This window comes from Aythya ferina, assembly GCF_964211825.1.
Source record: "Aythya ferina genome assembly, chromosome: 26".
In the NCBI taxonomy this organism is placed as follows: Eukaryota; Metazoa; Chordata; class Aves; order Anseriformes; family Anatidae; genus Aythya; species Aythya ferina.
Genome location: NC_140324.1, coordinates 2,219,090 through 2,239,832, shown reverse-complemented (window position 1 = coordinate 2,239,832; position 20,743 = coordinate 2,219,090). Strand labels below are relative to the sequence as shown.

The following is a 20,743-nucleotide window of genomic DNA, read 5'->3' as shown; positions in this document are numbered from 1 at the left end:
GGTGCTAGTTTGGTAGCAACTGTTATATCATAAACAAAATTTTAAGTGTATGCTTAGGCTATTTCCTGTACTATTTTGGATCATAAAAATTAGATTAAGATGCAAAGAAAATTGTGTTTTTCCTAGAGGTAGCAAAAGTCTTTCAGCCTGATCTGAGTGATACTTCAAATTAGCAGAAACACTTAGACTTGCAGGCTGCTATTCATTGTCTTAAATGTTTGCAGTGTGAATGCCTTCCAAGCCAGTGCATTTAGTTGAAGCATGGTGTTTATTCTGCAGCATTGATCTGTCTCGCTGTTGAAGGAAAACATGCCAGAGCAGGACAAAAGAAGATATGGCTTTATACTGCCAAATTGACCGTGCTTGTTAAAGTGTAACTCTGGTCACTGATTATTCTGTGGTGTTTTTTTTTTTTTTTTTTTTTTTTTTTTAATGAGCTTTCAGTAGTTGTATCTTGTTCCTGCACAATCTGGCCTGAAGCTACTATACTGTGGCCAGAATATTTCTAGGACACAATCAGGGCCATTGTTTTTGTTTGTTTTGTTACTATTTTTCTTAAGTTTTCCTAAAGCTGTCTTTGAAGTCCAAAAGATCTTTTTTTTCATCTTTCAGGCTGTGAAGATTGTGTAGCTGTTTTTCTGTTTCTCAGAAAATGGCTAACAAGAACTCTCCTTTGATAATCCAAAAAAAATAACTTTCAAATGCAGGTTTTCAAGTCAGGTGGTAATTTCTTAAGGAAGTTGTAAGTACTTGCTACACTAATTCAGTCTCAGCGAAAACAAAAGGGCTTGAACAGACTACTGAGACAGTATGTACTTCTGCTATCCCTGAATCCATAAATATTTCTGCTTATTCTGCAGCTGCTCAGATACTGAGCGTAATTGAGTAGCCATCACTTCACCGTGCAAATCAGGGTGACTGTGTAGATCAGTTGTTTCATCCCCTTCGTATTTTCTGTCACCAAGGAACAGTGCTGTATTGCATCTTTTTTCTCATTGAAGAAAAATTCCACGAAATGCTGTTCATATAATATTATAGTTGCTTAAGATCAAAGTCATTATTAACATCTGTGGGCTTTGTGCTTGCAAAACAACTTATTTGTTTGTGTTTGTTTTTATATTTACTGGTGACTTTTCTCTTTTCCCCATAAAGGCTAAAGGTCTGCAGTTAAATGTGATTGTCATTGAAGTTCTGCAAAGACCTTTACCAGCATGTACCTACCTGAGGGGCTCTTCTGGATGGTGTGAAGACATAAACCTTCTCTGTCATGTCATAACAGCAGTTAAAAGAAAGATGTGATGTAACATTAAGGAGCAGCAATGCTCATTATCTGAGGGGCTGTAGTGAAGTACAAAACCAGTTAGTAAATCACACTAGTACACTGGAAATAGTAGTAAATCCAAGCTAAAGATCACAGACTTCAGTAGGATGCAAGATCTATTATACATCTATCCTTGCTTTTTTATTTTTTGTAGCCCTAGATAAAGTATCTTGCTTAGAAGGATGGTATGAAATTCAAAACGTGAGCAGGCTGTTTGAGGAACTCATAGTCTATGGAAAAAAGTCAGCATTTCTGGGGTGTGGTTAATTTCTTTCTAAGGTTGACTTCAAGAGCAGACCTGCTGAATTGCAAGTCTTCCTCTTCAACTGTAAAGGAGAAAGGTATGTAAATAAGTAAAATTAGGTGAGGTGCCCCCCTTCGCACAGTGGGGTGTATCTGCTCTAACTTTGGCTAGTTAGTTAGATCTCAAGATGAGAGAGCCTTCCTGTGTAGAAAGTGTAAAGAATAGAGTGTTATAGAGAAGTATAGCTAGTCCATGTGACTAGCTAACAGAAATAATGTTAAATCAGAATTTTCCACTTCTGCATTGAGTTATACAGGTACTTCTCAAACTGTGTTAACACAGTGGCTTTGCTATAGCACAGAGATATGGGAACCACCGCTTTGGGTAACTGGTTATAATACAATGTCTGTAGTCTTGTGGGTGGCCAAAAAGGCTACTAAGCATGTAACAAATATATATTTATTTTTTTTCCAGTAAAACTGAACCTCCAGTATCATTTAGGGTCGTTTCATTCATTAAGCTCAAGTTTTCTCTTGTTTGGAATGGCTAAGCCATGCTCGTGCTACACTGGAAGTTTGAAAATTGGCAATGCCTAGAATAACTTCTGTAAAGCTTTTATTAATAGCATTCAGCATTTAGTTAATAGTATTCAGACAGTAGTGTTAGAATCCTACCACAAAAATAAAAAATGGCATAGGAGGTGGGGAAAAAGATCTATTCTTGCGTAGACCCATACAACTGAAATAGTCTCACATATAAATGATGGAAAAGTGCCAGTAAATAACAGAAATATCCATGGCGACCACCTCAACCCAAATCTAAATGACAGAGGTGATATATTCTGCTGTTCTTTGTGCTTATGAGGGAAAACATCTTGTGCATTTACTGCAGTTAAGATTACCAGGCAGCCATAAAATTCTGCATACATTCGGTTATCTCAGATCTTTTAACATTTTTAGAAAGAAGCCCTGAACTGAGCTCTTCATTCACTTTAAATTCATCCATAAGAAGCTCTATTTGTCACTACTGCATTTCATAATATTTGTTTTTGTTTGGCTGTTTTGATGATAAAGTAACAAAATAACTTCTTACTGGGCTATTTGCACAATAAAAATAATCACAGAAGTTGATATGTTTCTGGTGGTTTTACAGGTCTTTTTACAATGCAATATAGAAACTAATTTCAAAGTGCTGAAATAATCACTGCTGTCCTGAGAAAGGGAGTGTGTCTAGAGAAGCAGTAAGGTTTGGTTAAAGGCTATTTTTGCTTGTTTTTATTCCCTCTAATGGATCACACTTATCCTCTCCATAGGCAGTGGGACTTTTTACAAAAAGAAAAAAAAAAAAAAGCTTTAAACAGGGCACTGAGCCTGTTAGATCCTGGCAATGCCATGCAGCATCTTCTTGAAGGTGGTGCGTCAGGAATGCCGTTGGATGGTGGGTATAGAATCATTTAGCTTGGAAAAGACCTCTAACATCATCAATTCCAACTGTTAACTGAGCACTGCCAAGTCTACCACTAATCCGTGTAATCACATGGTGTCATTACATCAGTACCCAGAAGACTCACGGGAACCCTTGGCAAAGCAACTTGTGTCATGAACGTTGTTCCTCAGTTCTGCCTCCTCTTGTTTGTTTTCTTACAGCAGTGTTGCTAAGTGCCACAGTTTGTGTCTGCTGCACTGCTGAGTTGCTCTATTAAAATAATACTGATAGCAACGCTTTCTTCAGGAAGGAGAGACCTGTCTTCACTTTCTGATTCATAAGGAAAGACAAACACCTGAATTTGTCAGAGATGTATTTCAGGCCCCCAGGCGTTTGCACTTGGCTTTTACAAAGCTCATCCTGATTTTCTGAATACTTGCATCGTTATTTATAGAAAAGCTTTTTAAGGGAAGTCTCCAATGCTGTAACTGTGCTCATTCCAGAGTAGCTAAAGCTTCATCAGTTTGTCACATTGTCTTACCTAAGGGTAAAGCAAAATGCCAGAAGTAATTAAACTGTTTTAAAACTTCTTTGTTCCTTCAGCTTTGCTGTTAAAAACCTGAGTGCAATATGTTTACTTTTGTGATGTCTTTTTTTCCTCGTATCTTACACTATCAGATGAACCTGGGCTGCAGCATGTCCCTTAAACAGATAAGTTGGATGCTTTGAAGAATATGACCAGTTGGCAGTAAGATGATGTTACAGCCTGTGCACCAGTAGAAAAGAAGAGCAGTTAATAACAGTTGAGGAGGACACCTGAGCCAAGGTACCTGGCAGTGGTATACTGGAGACCACAACCGCAAATAACTTTTTCAAAGTACTGAGAGATGTGATCTGCATTTTATTTATGAATATATTTGTGAACGAGTACTTCAAATGAGGGTCCAGTTGTCTTTAAATAAGTTACTTGTTTTAAGTGTTCCTATCTGCCATTCTGTCCTCTGTCACAATTTGTGTTCCATGTGTAGAAAACCATAGAACTTAATGTAACACGTGGGATTGTGCAGTGTGTAACTCAAGCCCTCTTCCATTCTGTCTACTCAGTTATTCTTGGTTTGGTAGATAGGTGGATCATTTACATATAATTACTTCTTCATTAACATTTAAAATTTCCATGATCGTGCTGTTTCTTTGCAGTGAAGCATTTATTTTCTTGACCAAGATGGAATAAGCAAACATTAAGATCCTACAGTTATTCATGTTAAATGTAGTGGAAGAGATTTGAGTACTAGACTAGTTTAGTTCCTGTAGTGAGCCTTGCCTGAAACTTCCGTGGCTTGTTACAGAAGTGTGAATAAAAAATTTGCATTACTGGATAGTATGTGGAACTGTTTTACCAGTACAGTCACTGAGCTTGCATCTCTCTGTCCTACCTATTCCTTAGCTCTGTTACTTGTTTGCTGTGGTCTGTTACAGCATTTCCTACTTCATTCCTAACTACTTCTACAAAATGAAGAAACTCAAGAGGTTGGAGGCAATTAAACTTACTTTTCTCCTCATGGCATAAAGGAAACTGTTTCTGTAGAAAACTACAGCTTACAATTAAACTCATTGTTTTAACCTACCCCCACCCCCTAAAGCAAACAAACAAAAGGAAACCTCATTTGAAACATCAATTTCTGGCTGTAACATTTTTGTCAAAAGCTTGTTATATTCTCAATAGAACTTCAGCAACTTCAGCTCCGACACCAAATTTTTAATTTTTTGTTTTCAAAGTAGCTGGCTACCTTAGCTTCAGGTGAGTGTTGAGTAGCTTTTTACAATATAAGCCTAATTGCTGTGGATGATGATGATCTTCTAAATAACTTAAAATTCTAGCTTCCAGTGTGTGTGTGGAGAACTGCATATTTCTGTGTATTTTCTTCATACAACTGTCTTTATTCCATTTGGGTTGTTACCATTTTATCTCTTTCTTCTCCTAACATGTTTTAAAAATGCTGCCTTGCAGGAAAAAAAAAAAGGGGGGGGGGGTAGGGTAGTGAAAAGTAGTTGGAATGAACTTCTTGCTATCTCCCATAAGTACATTTATTGCGTGCAATAAAAGAACAGACGTCAAAAGCAACAGAGGGTGACGGAAGTGCAAAGAAGGACCAAAAAGAGGAAGAAGCTGCCTAATAATGCTACTGCATATATAGAAGTGCTCATGTAGTTCCAATTTTTCTATATAAAGAGGTCCTGTTTTAGTGTCATATTGGATAATTTTGATAACTTTTTGTTGAAATCATATACTGTAGATAATTTTAAATTGTACTACAATCACTACAGAAATTGCACTATGCTATAATAGTGAAGTTGCCTATAGCAACAGTTCCTTGCCTTCTGTTATGTCTCCTTCTCCTCCCCCTCCCTCACACCAGAAACTTCCCATAGCAAAATAGGTAAATAGGCACATACTTTAAAATAAATAAATAAGGGGGAGGGGGACGGGGGTATTCATCTTTATCAGTGTATGGTGGTTTTACCTTGCTAGGCAGCTGAACTCCACCACAACCACTTTCTCACCCTACCCTCAAAAGAGGAGGGGAAGAAGTAAAGGAAAGAACAACTTGTGGGTTGAGATAAGGATAATATAATTAAAGGGAAAAATAACTATTAAGGAAAAATTATTATTAATTAAACAATTTAACTAAAGGGAAGGATAAAAAACAAACAAACAAACACCACACAACAAATAAAGGCTGTGTGGAAGTGCAGAGGAAAGAAATTATTCTCTACTTTCCACAAATGAGTGATGCTTGACCACGTCCTCAAAGCAGGGCCTCAATGCACGTAGTCGGTGTTTGGGAGGACTGACGTTTTCACAACGAGAGCCCACCCTCCCCTCTTCTTCCTTTTTCCACCTTTTATTGCTGAGTGTGACATCATATGGTGTGGAATATCCCTTTGGCTGGGTTAGGTCAGCTGCCCTGGGGATGTTCCTTTCTCACCTTTTGCCCACCCCCAGCCTCCTGACTCTGGGAGGGTTGGAGAGGGTCCTAATGCTGTGCCAGCACTGCTCAGCAGCAGACCCAACACTGGTCTGAGACCACTGCTGTGCTAGCTACAGGTGCAGAGCACAGCCCTGTGTGGACTGCTGCAGGGAACGTTAACATCCCAGCCAGACCCAGTATGCAGTGTGGCATACAAAAGGAAGTACAAGGCTGTTGTGGGTTCTTTGTGCATTTACTTTATTACTGTAGATTTCAAGCCTCAAACTGGAGGCAGTTTCTAGCCTGGTTTGAAGTGTCTGAAACTCCCAATTTGTTATGCATGTTCCCCCACCCCTTTTGAAGAGGGGATCTTACACTTTGGGGGCTACTATCTGGGAGCAGTGGGGTGGGTGTGGGATCAATCACACAGTGATACGTAACTTGTGTAGGGCCTTTTTGGTGGTTTTGGCAAAGCTAGCCAAGCAAAAGTGCAGATGACAGCCTATAACATGGCTTTAGTGTTGTTATAACATTAACTGGAAACAGGGCACAATGGTGAAAAACAGAGCTACACACCTTTGTTTTTCGATGTGGTGTTGCCAGTTAGCCACTGGATTGTCACAGATTTCAGCTTCACACACATTCATCACTTAAACTTTGCTTTCAAATTGATTTTCACATTCTTTCAGATTTTTAGAGAATTTTGGACCTCTGCTTTTTAAGACTTCTTGGAAAAAGAAATCTGGATTGTTTATTGTCAAAATAATCTGTTTCTTGGGTATCTTTGTTTTGGGTGTAAAGCAGGCACCATTTAAATATCCTGGGGTAACAGTTATAAGCAATTTAAAAACATATGTTTGAAGAGGGATGCATTTTCAGTACTTCCACAGATGTTTAAACTAGAGGCGTTGTTGTATTTCACTAGTACAGCACAGTGTGTTCTGAAATGGAAACTGCTCGCAGCTACCTGGCTGTGCTGCAGCTGTTGCCATCCTGCCGTGCGGTTAGTGTTGCTGTGACCTCACGCTGAAGTTCTTATCTTCCTTTTGCTGTATGGTTATCTTGTCTACTTCTGGTAATCGGAAAGAGTTTCAGGTGTTGAAATGTGAGTGATTTCTAGCCTTTCATCTAGAGCAATCTGACCTTAGTCAGATATAAGTATAATCAAAAGAGGATGAAATAGTACATAGAATCGTAGAATATCCTGAGTTGAAAGGGACTCATAAGGACCATCGACTCCAACCCCTGGCACCACACAGGTCTACCCAAAATTTTAGATCATGTGACTAAGTGCACAGCCCAGATGCTTCTTAAACTCCACAGGCTTGGTGCAGTGACTGCTTCCACAGGGAGCCTGTTCCAGTGTGTGACCACCCTCTCAGTGAAGAACCTCTTCCTGCTGTCCAGCCTAAATCTCCCCTGCCTCAGCTTGACACCATTCCCATGGGTCCTGTCACTGGCAATTACAGAGAATAGGTCACCTGCCTCTCCACTGCACCTCGTGAGGAAGTTGTAGACCGCAATGAGGTCCCCCCTCAGCCTCCTCTTCTCCGGGCTGAACAGGCCCAGTGCCCTCAGCCGCACCTCATACGTCTTCCCCTCTAGGCCCTTCACCATCTTCGTCGCCCTTCTCTGGACACTCTCCAACAGTTTAATGTTTTTCTTGTACTGTGGTGCCCAGAACTGCACACAGTGCTCGAGGTGAGGCCGCACCAGTGCAGAGCAGAGCAGGACAATCACTTCCCGTGACCGACTAGCAATGCCGTGCTTGATGCACCCCAGGGTACAGTTGGTCCTCCTGGCTGCCAGGGCACACTGCTGGCTCATATTCAACTTGCTGTCAACCACAACCCCCAGATCCCTCTCTGCAAGCCTGCTCTCCAACGTCTCGTCACCCAGTCTGTATGTATAGCCAGGGTTGCCCCATTCCAGGTGCAGGACCCAGCACTTGCTCTTGTTAAACTTCATGTGCTTGGTGATTGCCCAGCTCTCTAATCTGTCCAGATCTCTCTGCAAGGCCTTTCCACCCTTAATGGAGTCAACAACTTCTCCAAGTTTAGTATCATTGGCAAATTTGCTCAAAACACCTTCTAGTCCTACATCCGAATAGTTTATAAAAACACTGAAGATGACTGGCCCTAAAATGAAGCCTTGGGGGACCCCACTGGTGATCGTCTGCCAGCCTGATGTGGCCCCATTTACCACAACCCTTTGAGCCCTGCCTGTCAGCCAATTGCTCACCCATCGTATGATGTTTTTGTTTAGCTGTATGCTGAACGTTTTGTCCAGTAGGATCCTATGGGAAGCTGTGTCAAAAGCTTTACTGAAATCCAAAAAGATCACATCAGCTGGTTTCCCTTGATCAACTAGATGGGTGATCTTATCATAAAAGGAAATAAAATTTGTTTAACAGGACCTACCCCTCATGCACCCATGTTGGCTGGGACCAATGACTGCATTTTCCCCAAGGTGCATTTCAATAACTTCAAGGATAATCTCCATAATTTTACCAGGCACTGATATGAGACTGACAGGCCTGTAATTGCCAGAGTCTTCTTTATTGCCTTTCGTGAAAATTGGCACAACGTTTGCCAGCTTCCAGTCTACTGGGACCTCTCCAGATTCCCAAGATCATTGCAAAATAATTGAGAGAGGTCCTGCAGTGATGTCAGCCAGCTCTTTAAGCACCCTGGCATGAATCCCATCTGGACCCACGGATTTGTATGTCCAGTGCCTTCAAAAGAAGTTTCCTGGGGGAACTTGCTAACTAGTTCCCTGAGCAGCCTGAAGTCTGTTTTCCCCATATCCAGGGATGAAGTTTTGCTGGCAGTTTTACTTCTGTCACCAAAAATTTTAAACTCAACCACTTCGTGGTCACTATGGCTGCCAATAGCCACATCCCCCATATGATCCTCTCTGTTCTCCAGCAACAGATCTAGGAGGGCACCTTTCCTAGTTGGCTTCCTTAGCACCTGCACCAAGAAGTTATCATCTAGGTGCTTTATGAACCTCATGGACTTGCTCGTGGTGATCCCAGTTGACATCTGGCAAGTTGAAGTCCCCCATAAGGACAAGGGGAGTTGATCTTGAGGCATCTCTTAGTTCTGCAAAGAATAATTCATCAGCGTTGTCATCCTGGCCGAGTGGTCTGTAATAGACTCCCACAACGACATCCCCTTTATTTGTTCATCCTTTAATCCTTACCCAGAGGCTCTCAACTTTGCCATCACCAACCTGAAGTTCCACACAGTCCAGCCCATCCCAAAAGCTTCCACTCCAAAAACCTTCACTCAGAAAGTAGAAAGTAAAACCATCAATCAGACACTGCCACAAGTGCTGCCAGAGTTGAAAGCCACACTATGATACCAAATTGCCAAGGCTTAATTGATGTGACAGTCCTGATCCAGCGTGGCATGGATTCCTGCAAAGACCAAGAACTCAGCTGTGGGTGATCTTTGTAAGTGTTGTTTGTTGTGTCCCACAACAATCACAATAAGCGTGGACTGAAGCCTGCTGTGTGAAACAGCTGCCACCACAGCGTGGTTTGGGTTAACGGACGGAGGCGGCAGCTGTAGCAACATAACTTACACTTGTCCCTTGAGCACGTTGAATCTGCTTTCTCACTGGGACACAGATTTGTGCAAAAGTCTTTGACCTGTAACAGTTTAGTGGCCACATCTCTGCTGTCCATGCTGTTCCTTGGGGCTGCTGGGCAAGAAGGGGCATCCCTCTTGGAAGCGTCATTCTGGCTCCTGGTGATGCAGTGAGGGTATTCGGGTGTATTGCAGCACCTGGGTCCCATGTTCTCTGCAGCTGCTTGGAGCAGGGTAAGGAATGATTCAAAGCTCCTGCTGACAGCCAGGGTGAAATAGCCTTCCAAATGATCCTCCGTACAGCTGACCCAACAGCACCGTTGTGCTGAATAGAAATCTTAGCTATGAAAAGAGGCATTTGATCTCAGTGTTGTCTCTAAATGCTGGAGGTTGAATCTCAAAGACCCTGATAGCATTCTATGCTGCCCTTATGAGCAAGCAGCCTTCCTCAATATCGGGGTGATGGTTTAACACCGAGGAGCAGCTCAGCACCATCATGCTGCACTCTCACTCCTTCTCCTCAAAAAGATGCGAAGAAAATGTAATGGAAAAAAATCCTATGGTCTGAGGTAAGGACTCAACTATTACTGTCATGGGCAAAACAGACTCAGCATAAGGGAGATCATTGTAACTTATTGCTTGTTGCTAACTGACTAGAGCAGTAAGGATTAAAAGCAAACTAAAGACAACTTCCCCCGTCCACACACTTCTACATCCTCCCCCCAAGTGGCACAGGGGAATGGGGGCTGTGGTCAGTCCATAATGCTTCATCTCTGCCTCTCCTTCATGGTCACTCCCTGCCCCTGCTCCACATGGGGTCCGTCCCATGGGATGCTGTCCTCCCCGAGCTGAGCCTGCGGGGGCTGCCCACAGGCAGCAGCTCTTCAAGAACTGCTCCCACACGGCTCCGTCCCACAGGGTCCATCCCCCAGGAGCAAACTGCTCCAGCACGGGTCCCCCACGGGCAGCAGCTCCCCCCAGACCCCTGCTCCTGCGTGGGCTCCTCTCCACGGGCTGCAGCTCCGGCCTGGGGCCTGCTCCTGCGGGGGCTCTCCATGGGCTGCAGCCTCCTCCAGGCCACATCCACCTGCTCCATCGGGGGCTCCTTCACCCATGGGGGGGCTGCAGCGTGGAGATCTGCTCCATGTGGGACCCATGGGTGCAGGGGGACAGCCTGCTCCACCAGGGGCCTCTCCACAGGCTGCTGGGGAACTGCTGCTGCCTGCCTGGAGCACCTCCTGCTCCCCTGCACTGACCTTGGTGGCTGCGGATTCCTCTCTCATTTCTCACACCTCTCTCCCAGCTGCTGTTAAGCATTTTTCCCCTTTCTGCAATGTGCTCTCCCAGAGGCACAACCAGCATTGCTCGTGGCTTGACTCTGTCCAGCAGCAGGTCCCTTTTGGAGCTGGCAGGAGCTGGCTCTGATCTGACCTTGGGCAGGTGCTGGGCTCTGCTCACAGAGGCTACCTTGCAGCCCCCCTCACCAGCCCCCTGCCATGTAAGCCCGACACACTTGGCTTACTCGAGGTCAGCCGAGTTGCACTCTGGAGGTGCCCATTTTCCTTTGGCTGTGGAAGGAGACAAAGGGTACTGGGATGTTTGGCTTTAGACACTGCAAGGAGAGGTAAAATGAATCCCCCTGAATTATCACAGAGGCCAGGTAGGGAAGAGTTATCTGTTTTTGTCACATGTGCTGCCATTTTCCAACTTCATTCTTAAAGGCTTCAAGTGCAGGGCAGATTTCTCAGGCTACGTCACATTTCTGGTGAATTCAACTGTATTTTCAGCACAGACTGAGGATAGATGGACAGGCAAAGAAGAGCCCACAGGCTGCAGTCTGCTAATGTCCAAATCTGTGCTGGGAAAGCAGTTGCTTTTTCTGTATAAAATGTGTTGCTGTTCCTAACAAATCTTGCTGCATGTCCTTCCTCTGCTTCCTCGGATAACTTTTGCCCTTTGTATTGCTGCTCCTTCAGTCCTGCCAGGAACGACATCACTCAGCAGCTTGTTGTGCAGGACATCGCGTGTGGGACTCACCCACAGAAAGGATACCAAGAGGAAGACTGAGAAGTGGTTAAAGCCTCAGCCCAGCATGTGAGAAGAACTTTTTCCCATACTGTTGCAAGGTAACTCAGCAGCTCTGGAAGTTTTAACACACTCTTTCTGCTTTGGCTTGCTGTCGGCTGTGTTAGAGGTACCTGGGAACACCAGTGATTCAGCTGTATGGGACTAAACAGGGCTGTGCAGCACAGATAACTGAACTGCTGCATCAGAGAAGGGAGAAAGGTGGTTTAGAGCATTACTATTAAAGACTGAGGCACTTGATGGCTGGTAGATACCTGAGAAAGAAAATGGGAGATGAGTCCAGCTCCAGCAGAAGCAGTGGGAGTCTTTGTGGCCCACGCAGCAGGACAGGGAGGGCCCATTTATTACGTCTGATCACATTGTTCCCTCTGTGTGATGCTGAGTTCTTGGTCTGTGGTCACGTCTGTAACAATGACTGGATGTGACAAAAAACAGAAGTACAAAACACCTCTGTTTGTTGCCAAGAGTAGTGCTTAGACCCCAGGAGATCTGACACTGAGACGCAGCAGTGTGACACAGGGATGGTGAGGATGCACACGTTTGCTCTCTAGCTTGAACAGACCTGGCATCTAAGGATCCATCCATACAACTCCAGAGAATAATGCAAGGAGTGCTTCCTGGGAAACACTCCTTGGGAGTGCGAGGAGTGTTTCTTGGGAAACACACCCTAAGAATCCTATGAACACATCTGTCCCAGTGGTTTGAGGAAGCAGTTTGTTGGTGGAAAAATATAACCAGGAGCTTAAACTGTTGGCTCGTTTGGAAGGACTTCTCAGCTGTACTGGGAATTGTACCCAAAGAAATGAAATTCCTTGGGGTCATTCTTTAAACAAATAGTTTTCTTACTTCTACACTGCCTTTTTCCTTGAACTGCCAGTATTTTAAAAGGCGTAAGCATAATTTTTATTAATAAATAAATAAAAATAAAATAAAAATTTGAATGGAATGTGTTTGCCTGAAACTGCATTTTCTTCTTTCTCACCATTTGGCCCTGAAAATTAGAAATGTTGAACATAAGTATGAAACTGGTCTCTCTGATGAGCTACAGAGGCAATTGCTTCCTCTCCCCTAGTTCTGGATGCTGGAGGATGTAGATAAGCCACTGCCCTTTGACAGTGGTGTTCATTTAAAGCTCCTTCTGGGTTGTACAACTGCCCCTCCCAGCCTGCCATGTGTCTGTGCATTTTTATCCCTAGTAGAGCAACAAGGCACAGTCATTCTCCTGGAGCAGCCTCCCCTAAATCTGACGGAAATTGGTACTGAGACAGAATCAGGCTCCAGGGTCCCTGGTCCCACCACGTCCACTCCTGAGTCTCCCCAGAGAGCTGCTGGCACCACGAGCACCTGCAGCTTGGGTGGATGCACTGGTGGCAGCTTCCAGCGGTAGCAGCAGGTCTCTCATTTGCATAGTGGAACATTAATTTTCTGTGAGAGCTACGCAGTGCTGCAGGGTATAAGTTCTGATGATCATTTCTAGCAAGGGTGTGGATTTGTGCCATCAAAGGGTAGAAGTTGTTTTAAGCATTGTCAAATAATGAGTCAGCTCTGATTAATGTTTGACTGTGCAGGAGGCAGGCACTAGGACCTCCAGGATGTTATTTCTGCAGCCCTAACCAGAAGAGAAATCAGGAAATAACGCAGTGTCTCTTTCTGGGACTATGCCCTTGAAAATAAAGCTTTGCTGCTCCGTGTGAAAGGGAGTTTATTCTCCAGGAATTTGGGAATTTGAGTCCAGACTTAGCTGCGAGCAGCTCCAAGGCATCGCTGCCACCAAGGCCCTGCATGGACGTGGCTGGGAGGTAAGTGCAAGGGACTGCTGGAGTTGCTGAGAGCAGGTGATGCGTTGCCGTGTCTGCTCTGCCGGTGGGGAGGGATGGATGTCGTGTTACGAGGACTGCAGTCGGTGGGGAAAATGGCCATGTGTCGCCCATTTTTCAACAGGTGATCTACATCTACCACTTGTCTTGGTGACCCTTAGTGCAGCCAGGTGTTGGTAAAATGGAACCTCTCCGGCCCGTGTTTCAGAGGGGTGTGTGCAATATGTCCGGCTTACATTGCAGTACAGAGGTGCAATCTGCCAGCGTGTATGTCGCCCATTCCACCTCTGTGCTGTTGCATTGTGGCAGCTCTTCCTCCAGCTAGAGTAACTCTGAGCACTGGAAACAAGCTTGAAATCTGTTTTGGGGTCAGGAACCCCACTGGGCTTTTGTGTTTCTCATCTTTGTTGCAAATGCTTAGGTTAACTGGTTAAAAAAAGTGTAGAACAACAACAAGAAAAAAAAATAGAGGGGGACAAACGTATTCTCCTAGGCTTTCTGCCCATGCACCGTGCTTGTGGGAATGCTCATTCCGGTGGTGGGAACTTGACAGGCTGGACATCTCCACGAACAAACAGTTGCTCCAGTATGAGGCGTGTGAGTGGCACCAGAGGATCGTGACTCACCGGCATGCCCCAGGTTGCTGGGTGGAGGTGCTGGCTGGCATGGGTTGGGCACCCCGAGTCTCACAGGCTGCCCAGTGCCAGTGGGGGAGAGGAGAAGTGGAGCCTTCGGGCGCCCCGAGCAGAGCACCCCACCCTTCAAGCACCATCTGCACCCATGGGCAGGGCTGCACCAGGTGGGGCTGTCCTGGAGCAGCAGAAAATGAGGGACAACTGTCGGAGCCACTGTCATGCCTGCTGGCACGTCCCTGTGCTGGTTGCATTGTGGCAAGGGGTATGGAGCGGAGCCCGTCCATGCCCAGGAGGTCCTCACCCACCCTGGACGTGTTACACTTGAGCTCAGCTACATCCCAGCACCTCGGGCTTTGGCTAAGCCCTCCAGGGAGCAGCCACCTTCTTTGCACCTCTGCTCAAAGGCTTTAGTCCAGCAGGATAATAATGTGTGGCATGGATGGGCAGGACAAGGGGAGGTCTGTGATAGCTAAAGATGGCTTCTGGGGCAGATAAAACTGCTGCCTGCTAATATTAGGCTTGCCACAGCTGCAGCTGTCCCTTTCTTTTGTTGTTCGGGATGGGGACGGGCACAGCGAGTCCTCAGATCCTTGTCGTCACAGCATCAGGCTGGGGATTGCCACTGGTGGTGCAGAGGAGTGACCATGACTCACCCTCCAAAAGAGGAATAGAGCGGAGGGTGACATCGCTGCTGCAAGGCGCTGAGCGAGCCCCACGCCTCCCCCAGCCCGGCAGAGCCGGGGAGGCATCATCCTGCCCTGGCTGGAGGTTCCCACAGGGCCAGCTCTGGGTTTGCTCAGGAGGTGCAGGTGCTGCTGGTCCCAGACCCACCTTGCCCGTGCTCTCATGTCAAGTGAGCACCACAAAAATCTCTTCCCCCTCCTCAGACATTTCTCTTCTCGGGAAGCCAACGCCTCTCTGGCTCCTCTGAGGTCTTGGAAGCAGAGAAGCGCGGCGCTGCTGGGACAGCTTCGTGCTTTCTGGTTCTTGGGTAGGAAGGAGCAAGGTGGGCATGAAGCAGCTTTGCCTACGTGGGATGTGGTCTTATCAGGTGGCATCCTTGGTAGAGCCTGAAGCATGTGAGTCATTTGTGTGCTGAGGAATCCCACCTTCTCTTAGAAAAGGAATGAAAACATCTGCCTTACAGCGATGGAGAGAAATTTCTATCAGCATGATGGATCTGGAGGAAGGGCGCTTTGCTATGCTTTATTATGAGGTCCCTGTTGGATTGAGGGATGGTGCTATGGTCTGGGGACACATGGCAGCCTGGGTCATGCCACCCAGGATGCAGGCTCGGTGTCACAAACCAGTGCCATGGGCTGTCCTGTGGCACTGCTCCGTCCCCTTCAGCCATCCGTGCTGCCTCCAGGCTCTGCTTTCACTGCCTGGGGCTTTCCCTGGGGACTGGACACGACCGAGGGTCTCTGCCCAATGTGCCCACAGGCACTAGGGGCTCCCAGGGGGACAGATTGGTGGCAGGGGACCGTGGGGACCTTGTGTGATCATCCCAGGGCCAGCAGATGTGACAGTCCCACCTCATCCCAGCCTTGCCCACCAGCCTCACCCCTCAGGCAGGCAGCCCCTGCATCAGCACCGCCACATCCCATGTCTGTGGGGCCCCTGTGCCTCTCCCAGGCCCGGATCTCGTGGCCCCGATGAGTGGGAGCTGCAGAAACAGGAGGTGAAATTGCCAGTTTCTGGTAAAACCGCATCTTCCTGCTGTCGCTCTGATGGCCTCGCAGTGCCGGTGGGCGGTGAAGCACCTCTCTGCTTCGCGAGGCAGGGAGAAGGGGCAGGGAGCAGGACACCTGCCTCCTGTTCCCACCTGGGTTTGGGGCAGGAGAGTCCCCAGAGCACATACTGTGGTTTTGCAGCCCACTCCCATGGTGCAGGGCTGCCCTGGGCCATAAAGGCCCTTGGTGGAGGTGGGGACAGCGGGGGTGGCCTGGTACAGTGCAGGCTATGGGCTCAGCCCTATCCCTCCACAGCCCTGCTTGGTTTCCTCTCCACAGGTGACAGCGGCAGAGGACGGGGAGTCCCTGATGCACTGACGGCCGAGCATGTCTGGGGTGAGTGGGGCTGCCAGCTGCAGGGGACAGCTCCTGACTATGGGGACCTTGGGGCACCAAGGTCCTATGTCCCCAGTGCAGTCATTCTGACCAGGGAGCAGGGGGTCCCCAGTGCTGGCCCCGATGTCCATGGGAGGTGGAGGGGGACAGGCCTCGCTGCCCCTGCCCTCGCTGCCCTTGCTGATGCCACTTCCTCCCCTGCAGAAACACTGGCCCCCAGGGACGCAGTGCGTCACCAAGCACGACCATAACAAGCCCAAGGCCGGCGAGCTGGCCTTCCGCAAGGGGGATGTGGTCACCATCATCGAGGCCGTGGAGGTGAACCTGAGGGGCGCGTGGGGGCCAGCCGTGGCCATCCGACGGAGGGGAGGGGACCCCAGGGCCATCGGCTGAGCTGCCAGAGCCGGCACCACCTTCCCTGAGGTGCCCCCTGCCTCCCCCTGCCCTGAGACCCTCTCCTCCCCAGGGTAAGGGCTGGTACCGTGCCAGGCACAACGAGAGCGGGCAGGAGGGGCTGCTGGCAGGCAGCGTGCTGCGTGAGCGCGGCGCCATCCGTGCCGACCACAAGCTCAGCCTCATGCCGTGAGTACAGCGAGGGGCCCGGGGGTGGCAGAGAGGGGTCTGATGTGCGTGGGGGCAGAGCAGCCCTCAGCCTTGGCCGTGGGGGGATTTGCTGGGGCAACAGCTGGCTTCACAGAGGTGTGCGCACCCAGCACGGATGGGCCTGATGGGGAGGGGGGTTGTGCAACGGGCTTGGCACAGCCTTGATGGGGTCTCTGCTCTTTCTGTCTTGCTGCTGGTGTCCTGTCCCCATGTCCCCTGTTCCCATGGTCTCTGTCCCCACGTCCCCTGTCCCCAGCTGGTTCCACGGGAAGATCTCAGGGGTGGAGGCGGTGCAGGAGCTGCAGCCTGCCGAGGACGGGCTCTTCCTGGTGCGCGAGTCCATCCGGCACCCCGGCGACTACGTGCTGTGCGTGAGCTTTGGCAAGGAGGTGATCCACTACCGCGTGGTGCACGAGGAGAACATGCTGAGCATCGACAGCCAGCAGCGCTTCTACAACCTCATCGACATGATCGAGGTGAGAGTCCCCCCCCAGTCAGTGAGCTGCACTGGGGGGCTCCAGGGCCGGTCCAGCCAGCCCAGCACATGGTGATGGAGAACCTGTGGGGTGATCCCTGACCCACCTCGTGCCAGAGCTGCCATCCATGTGACAGTGTGGTCACCTCATCCCGTGGTACTTGGGAGCTCACTGCTGCTGCCTGTGTTCTTTGCTGGGTTTTGTTCAGTGCAGCTCTCCACCCCGGGAAGTTCTCCCAGTTCCCCGCTCAGTTTGGGGTGCAATGGATGGATCCGGGATGCCCTGGGGGCCACAAACCAGCTGTGCCCACAGCGTGCCCTGCCCAGGGTGGTGTGTCCCCTGTCCCTGCTCCTCTGGTGCTTCGTGCAGCAGTGTAGCTTGGGGCATTTTGGGAAACAAAGCTCCTGGCAGCCTCTGCCCCCACGCTCTGGCTGAGGCCTGAGCAGTGCTGAGGCTCAGAGGCATTTTGCTGCAGTTCTCTCCCCTGAGCTCTCCCTTCACCCGCTCGCCCTGTGGGACTCCCAGGCTTCCTGCTGTCACTGAGTTTATCACCAGCTCATGCTTTCAGCAGGCTCTTCCTCAAGATCTGCCTCTGCCCTGTCTCATAACTGTTCCATGCCTCATTTCTGGGGTTTTGTACTGCCATATATTTTCCTCATTTAGACACAACTTCTGCTTTCAGACCAGCCCTTTCCCCGCCCAGCTGCCCCAGCCCCGCTCTGTAACCACTACGGCCGTGCTGCTGTTTCCGCTTCACCTCTGCAAACCCAACTCGGACATGTTGCTCCCCCCAGGGCCGGGCCGTAGCTCCCGCAGGGTTCAGCCCCATCATCTGCTGCCCGGCTCGCCGGTAGCATCCCAAATCCTCGCCTGGTCATGGTGTCTCCCCATGGAGACCAGGGCTGAGATGCAGGCTGGGAACTGCAGTGCTGGGGGAAAAGCAGGATTTCATGCAGGCTGAGCAGGAGGGGCTGTGGGCACCTCCGGGCCAGATGGAGGTGGTAGCTTTGGTGGCAGGGGCCCATGGAGCACCCCAAAGCCATTTCCTGGCTCTGCACCCACCACCTGCCCCAGCCCTGTCTGTCCCTCCTTCTGCAGCACTACACAAAGGAGCAGGGAGCCATCTGCACCAAGCTGGTGAAGCCCAAACCAAAGACAGGGATGAAGTCAGCCGAGGAGGAGCTGGCCAAAGGTAGGGGATGGTGGGAGAGGATCAGGTCTGGGTTTTGGGGAAGGAGGTGGCACGGCCCCTCTGGTGGCCTTGTTGACCTGTCCTTGCGCCTGTTCTCAGCCGGCTGGTTGCTGAACCTGCAGCACCTCACGCTGGGAGACCGCATCGGGCAAGGCGAGTTTGGAGGTAGGTGAGAAGATGGAGACAGAGATCCCTGAAGGACATCCCCCAGTGTCCTTCCTGGGCACTGTCCTGGGGCTTTTGGGGTCTCAGCCTGGGGGGTGAGATGTGCGGCCAAGGGCTCAGCCCCATGACACATGCCCCATGTCTCCTCCCAGATGTCCTGGAGGGCGAGTACATGGGGCAGAAGGTGGCTGTGAAGAACATCAAGTGTGATGTGACCGCCCAGGCCTTCCTCGCTGAAACTGCTGCCATGACGTGAGTGCCTGGGGGGAGACTGAGGGGACACTGCGGGGGTATGGCCAGGCCCTGCCCCACGACCCAGGCACAAACAAGCACCCCCTTGACCACGGTCGCCTCCTTTCAGGAAGGTCCGGCACAAAAACCTGGTGCGTTTGCTCGGCGTCATCCTGCACAACGGCCTCTACATCGTCATGGAGTTCATGAGCAAGGTGAGAGCGTGTCCTCGGCCAGCGGGACTCATCGCTGCTCAGTTTTTTGGACAAAATCCCTGGTCTGGGGCCGCACTGGGTGGATACCGGGCAGCTCTTAGGTGTTTCTCCTCCTCCGTCAGGGCAACCTGGTGAACTTCTTGCGCACACGGGGCCGCGCGCAAGTCTCTCCCCAGCAGCTCCTCCAGTTCTCTCTGTAAGTGCCCCCTGCCCTCCCCACCGCTGGGACCAGCACTCTGCATCCCGCTGGGAGGCACGCGGTGACACTGCCTCGCCACCACAGGGACGTGGCCCAAGGCATGGACTACCTGGAGTCCAAGAAGCTGGTGCACAGGGACCTGGCTGCCCGCAACATCCTCATCTCCGAGGAGCACGTGGCCAAAGTGAGCGATTTCGGCTTAGCCCGGGTCAATCCCAAGGGCACGGACAACACGGTGCTGCCCGTGAAGTGGACGGCTCCCGAGGCCCTGAAGCACAATGTGAGTGATGGAGGGAAGGGGTCTGGGGGTGGTGTGGGGTGTCCTAAAGCAGCTCATCCCATTGGGTCCCCCTTCCCATACCCACCCACTGTCTCCCACCAATTTATCCCTGCCCCATGGCAGCTCCTGGTGCCACCAGCCCCATGTCTCCCAAAATTTGGCTTTTGTCCTGATCCTGGGGCATGGGGAGGATTTAGGGCATCTCCTATGGGATGTGGCGGGCTGGGACAGCCGGGTTGGAGCTGGAGTCCTGGTGGTGAAGGAGGGCCAGGCCGGGAGGTCACAGCCCGATGAGGGGAGGACAGCCCCGGGTGCAGCAGAAGGTGAGGGCACAGCCCTGGGGAGCCCAGCACAGCCCCCACCCAGCTGCAGCCTCCCCCCCTCGTGCCGTGGCAGAAATTCTCCTCCAAGTCGGATGTGTGGAGCTACGGGATCCTCCTGTGGGAAGTGTTCTCCTTCGGCCGAGCACCCTACCCCAAGCTGGTGAGTGCCAGGGGACACTCTGGGTCGTGTCCCCAGGGGATAGATGGGAGGGGGACATCCCAGCTCCCCCTGGCTACTGGGGTCCCAGCTCCCTCCTTCATCCCTAGAGCCTGAAGGAGGTGACAGAGCTGCTGGAGGAGGGGTACCGCATGGACCCCCCCGAGGGCTGCCCGCCTGCCATCTACGCGCTGATGAAGAGCTGCTGGGAGATGGAGCCAGGCAAGCGGCCGTCCTTCAAGAAACTCACAGAGAAGCTGCAGAAGGAGCTGAAACACCTAAGGGACGTTTAACCTGCGTCCTGGTCCCAGAACCCGTGGCCAGGCGCCCCCCAGACCCATCGGGGTAGGGAGCAGCATGGAAATGAGCGGCCAGGCAACCTGCGTGCTGCTTTCTTCCAGAGAAGATGGGACAGTGGTGTAGCAGGGTGCCCTCCTCCCCTGGGGTGGCCGAAGAGGATGCAACAACCTCCCACCGTCCCCGTATGGGTCTTTCACCTAGCCACACTTGGGGCCACCTGGAGCGGCGACAGGGACCCTGACCCACCCGGCTGCAGAGAGCAGCCCCATGGGGGTGCTGTGCCCATGGCCCCCTCTGGGGTCCCTTTGACCCCCCCCTCAGGTGATGGGACAGGACGGGACATCCCAGCCTGCTGGAAAATGAAACCCCAACCCCGGCAGAGCCCCACGCCGGCACAAAATGAAGGCACCAAACACAGCCAGCTCAACCGCCTGGATTTGTTTG

At 50.0% G+C, this 20,743-nt stretch overlaps 1 protein-coding gene across 3 annotated transcripts; it reads left to right on the top strand.

The window, feature by feature from the left end:
• Nucleotides 1–465: 465 nt before the first annotated feature.
• MATK (megakaryocyte-associated tyrosine kinase) lies at nt 466–20,723 on the top strand. Of its 3 annotated transcripts, XM_084498640.1 has the most exons (15): nt 466–3,816; nt 11,529–11,678; nt 13,206–13,436; nt 16,102–16,158; nt 16,363–16,476; nt 16,625–16,740; nt 17,018–17,237; nt 18,336–18,429; nt 18,529–18,594; nt 18,747–18,846; nt 18,956–19,040; nt 19,163–19,236; nt 19,324–19,519; nt 19,916–20,002; nt 20,110–20,723. In XM_084498640.1, exons 4-15 carry the CDS (start codon nt 16,150–16,152, stop codon nt 20,290–20,292), a joined length of 1,344 nt encoding a protein of 447 aa, XP_084354766.1. In that variant the 5' UTR covers nt 466–3,816; nt 11,529–11,678; nt 13,206–13,436; nt 16,102–16,149; the 3' UTR covers nt 20,293–20,723. The 3 variants fall into 3 exon arrangements, with proteins under 3 accessions (XP_084354766.1, XP_084354767.1, XP_084354768.1); XM_084498641.1 differs by lacking the exons at nt 466–3,816; nt 11,529–11,678 and having other exon boundaries at nt 12,907–13,436; XM_084498642.1 differs by lacking the exons at nt 466–3,816; nt 11,529–11,678; nt 13,206–13,436 and having other exon boundaries at nt 16,083–16,158.
• Nucleotides 20,724–20,743: the final 20 nt, after the last annotated feature.

Coding starts and splice junctions, on each gene's coding strand:
- MATK (XM_084498640.1), top strand. Junction 18,847..18,955: donor GCTGAAACTGCTGCCATGAC/GTGAGTGCCTGG, acceptor GCCTCCTTTCAG/GAAGGTCCGGCACAAAAACC. Junction 19,237..19,323: donor CAGCTCCTCCAGTTCTCTCT/GTAAGTGCCCCC, acceptor TCGCCACCACAG/GGACGTGGCCCAAGGCATGG.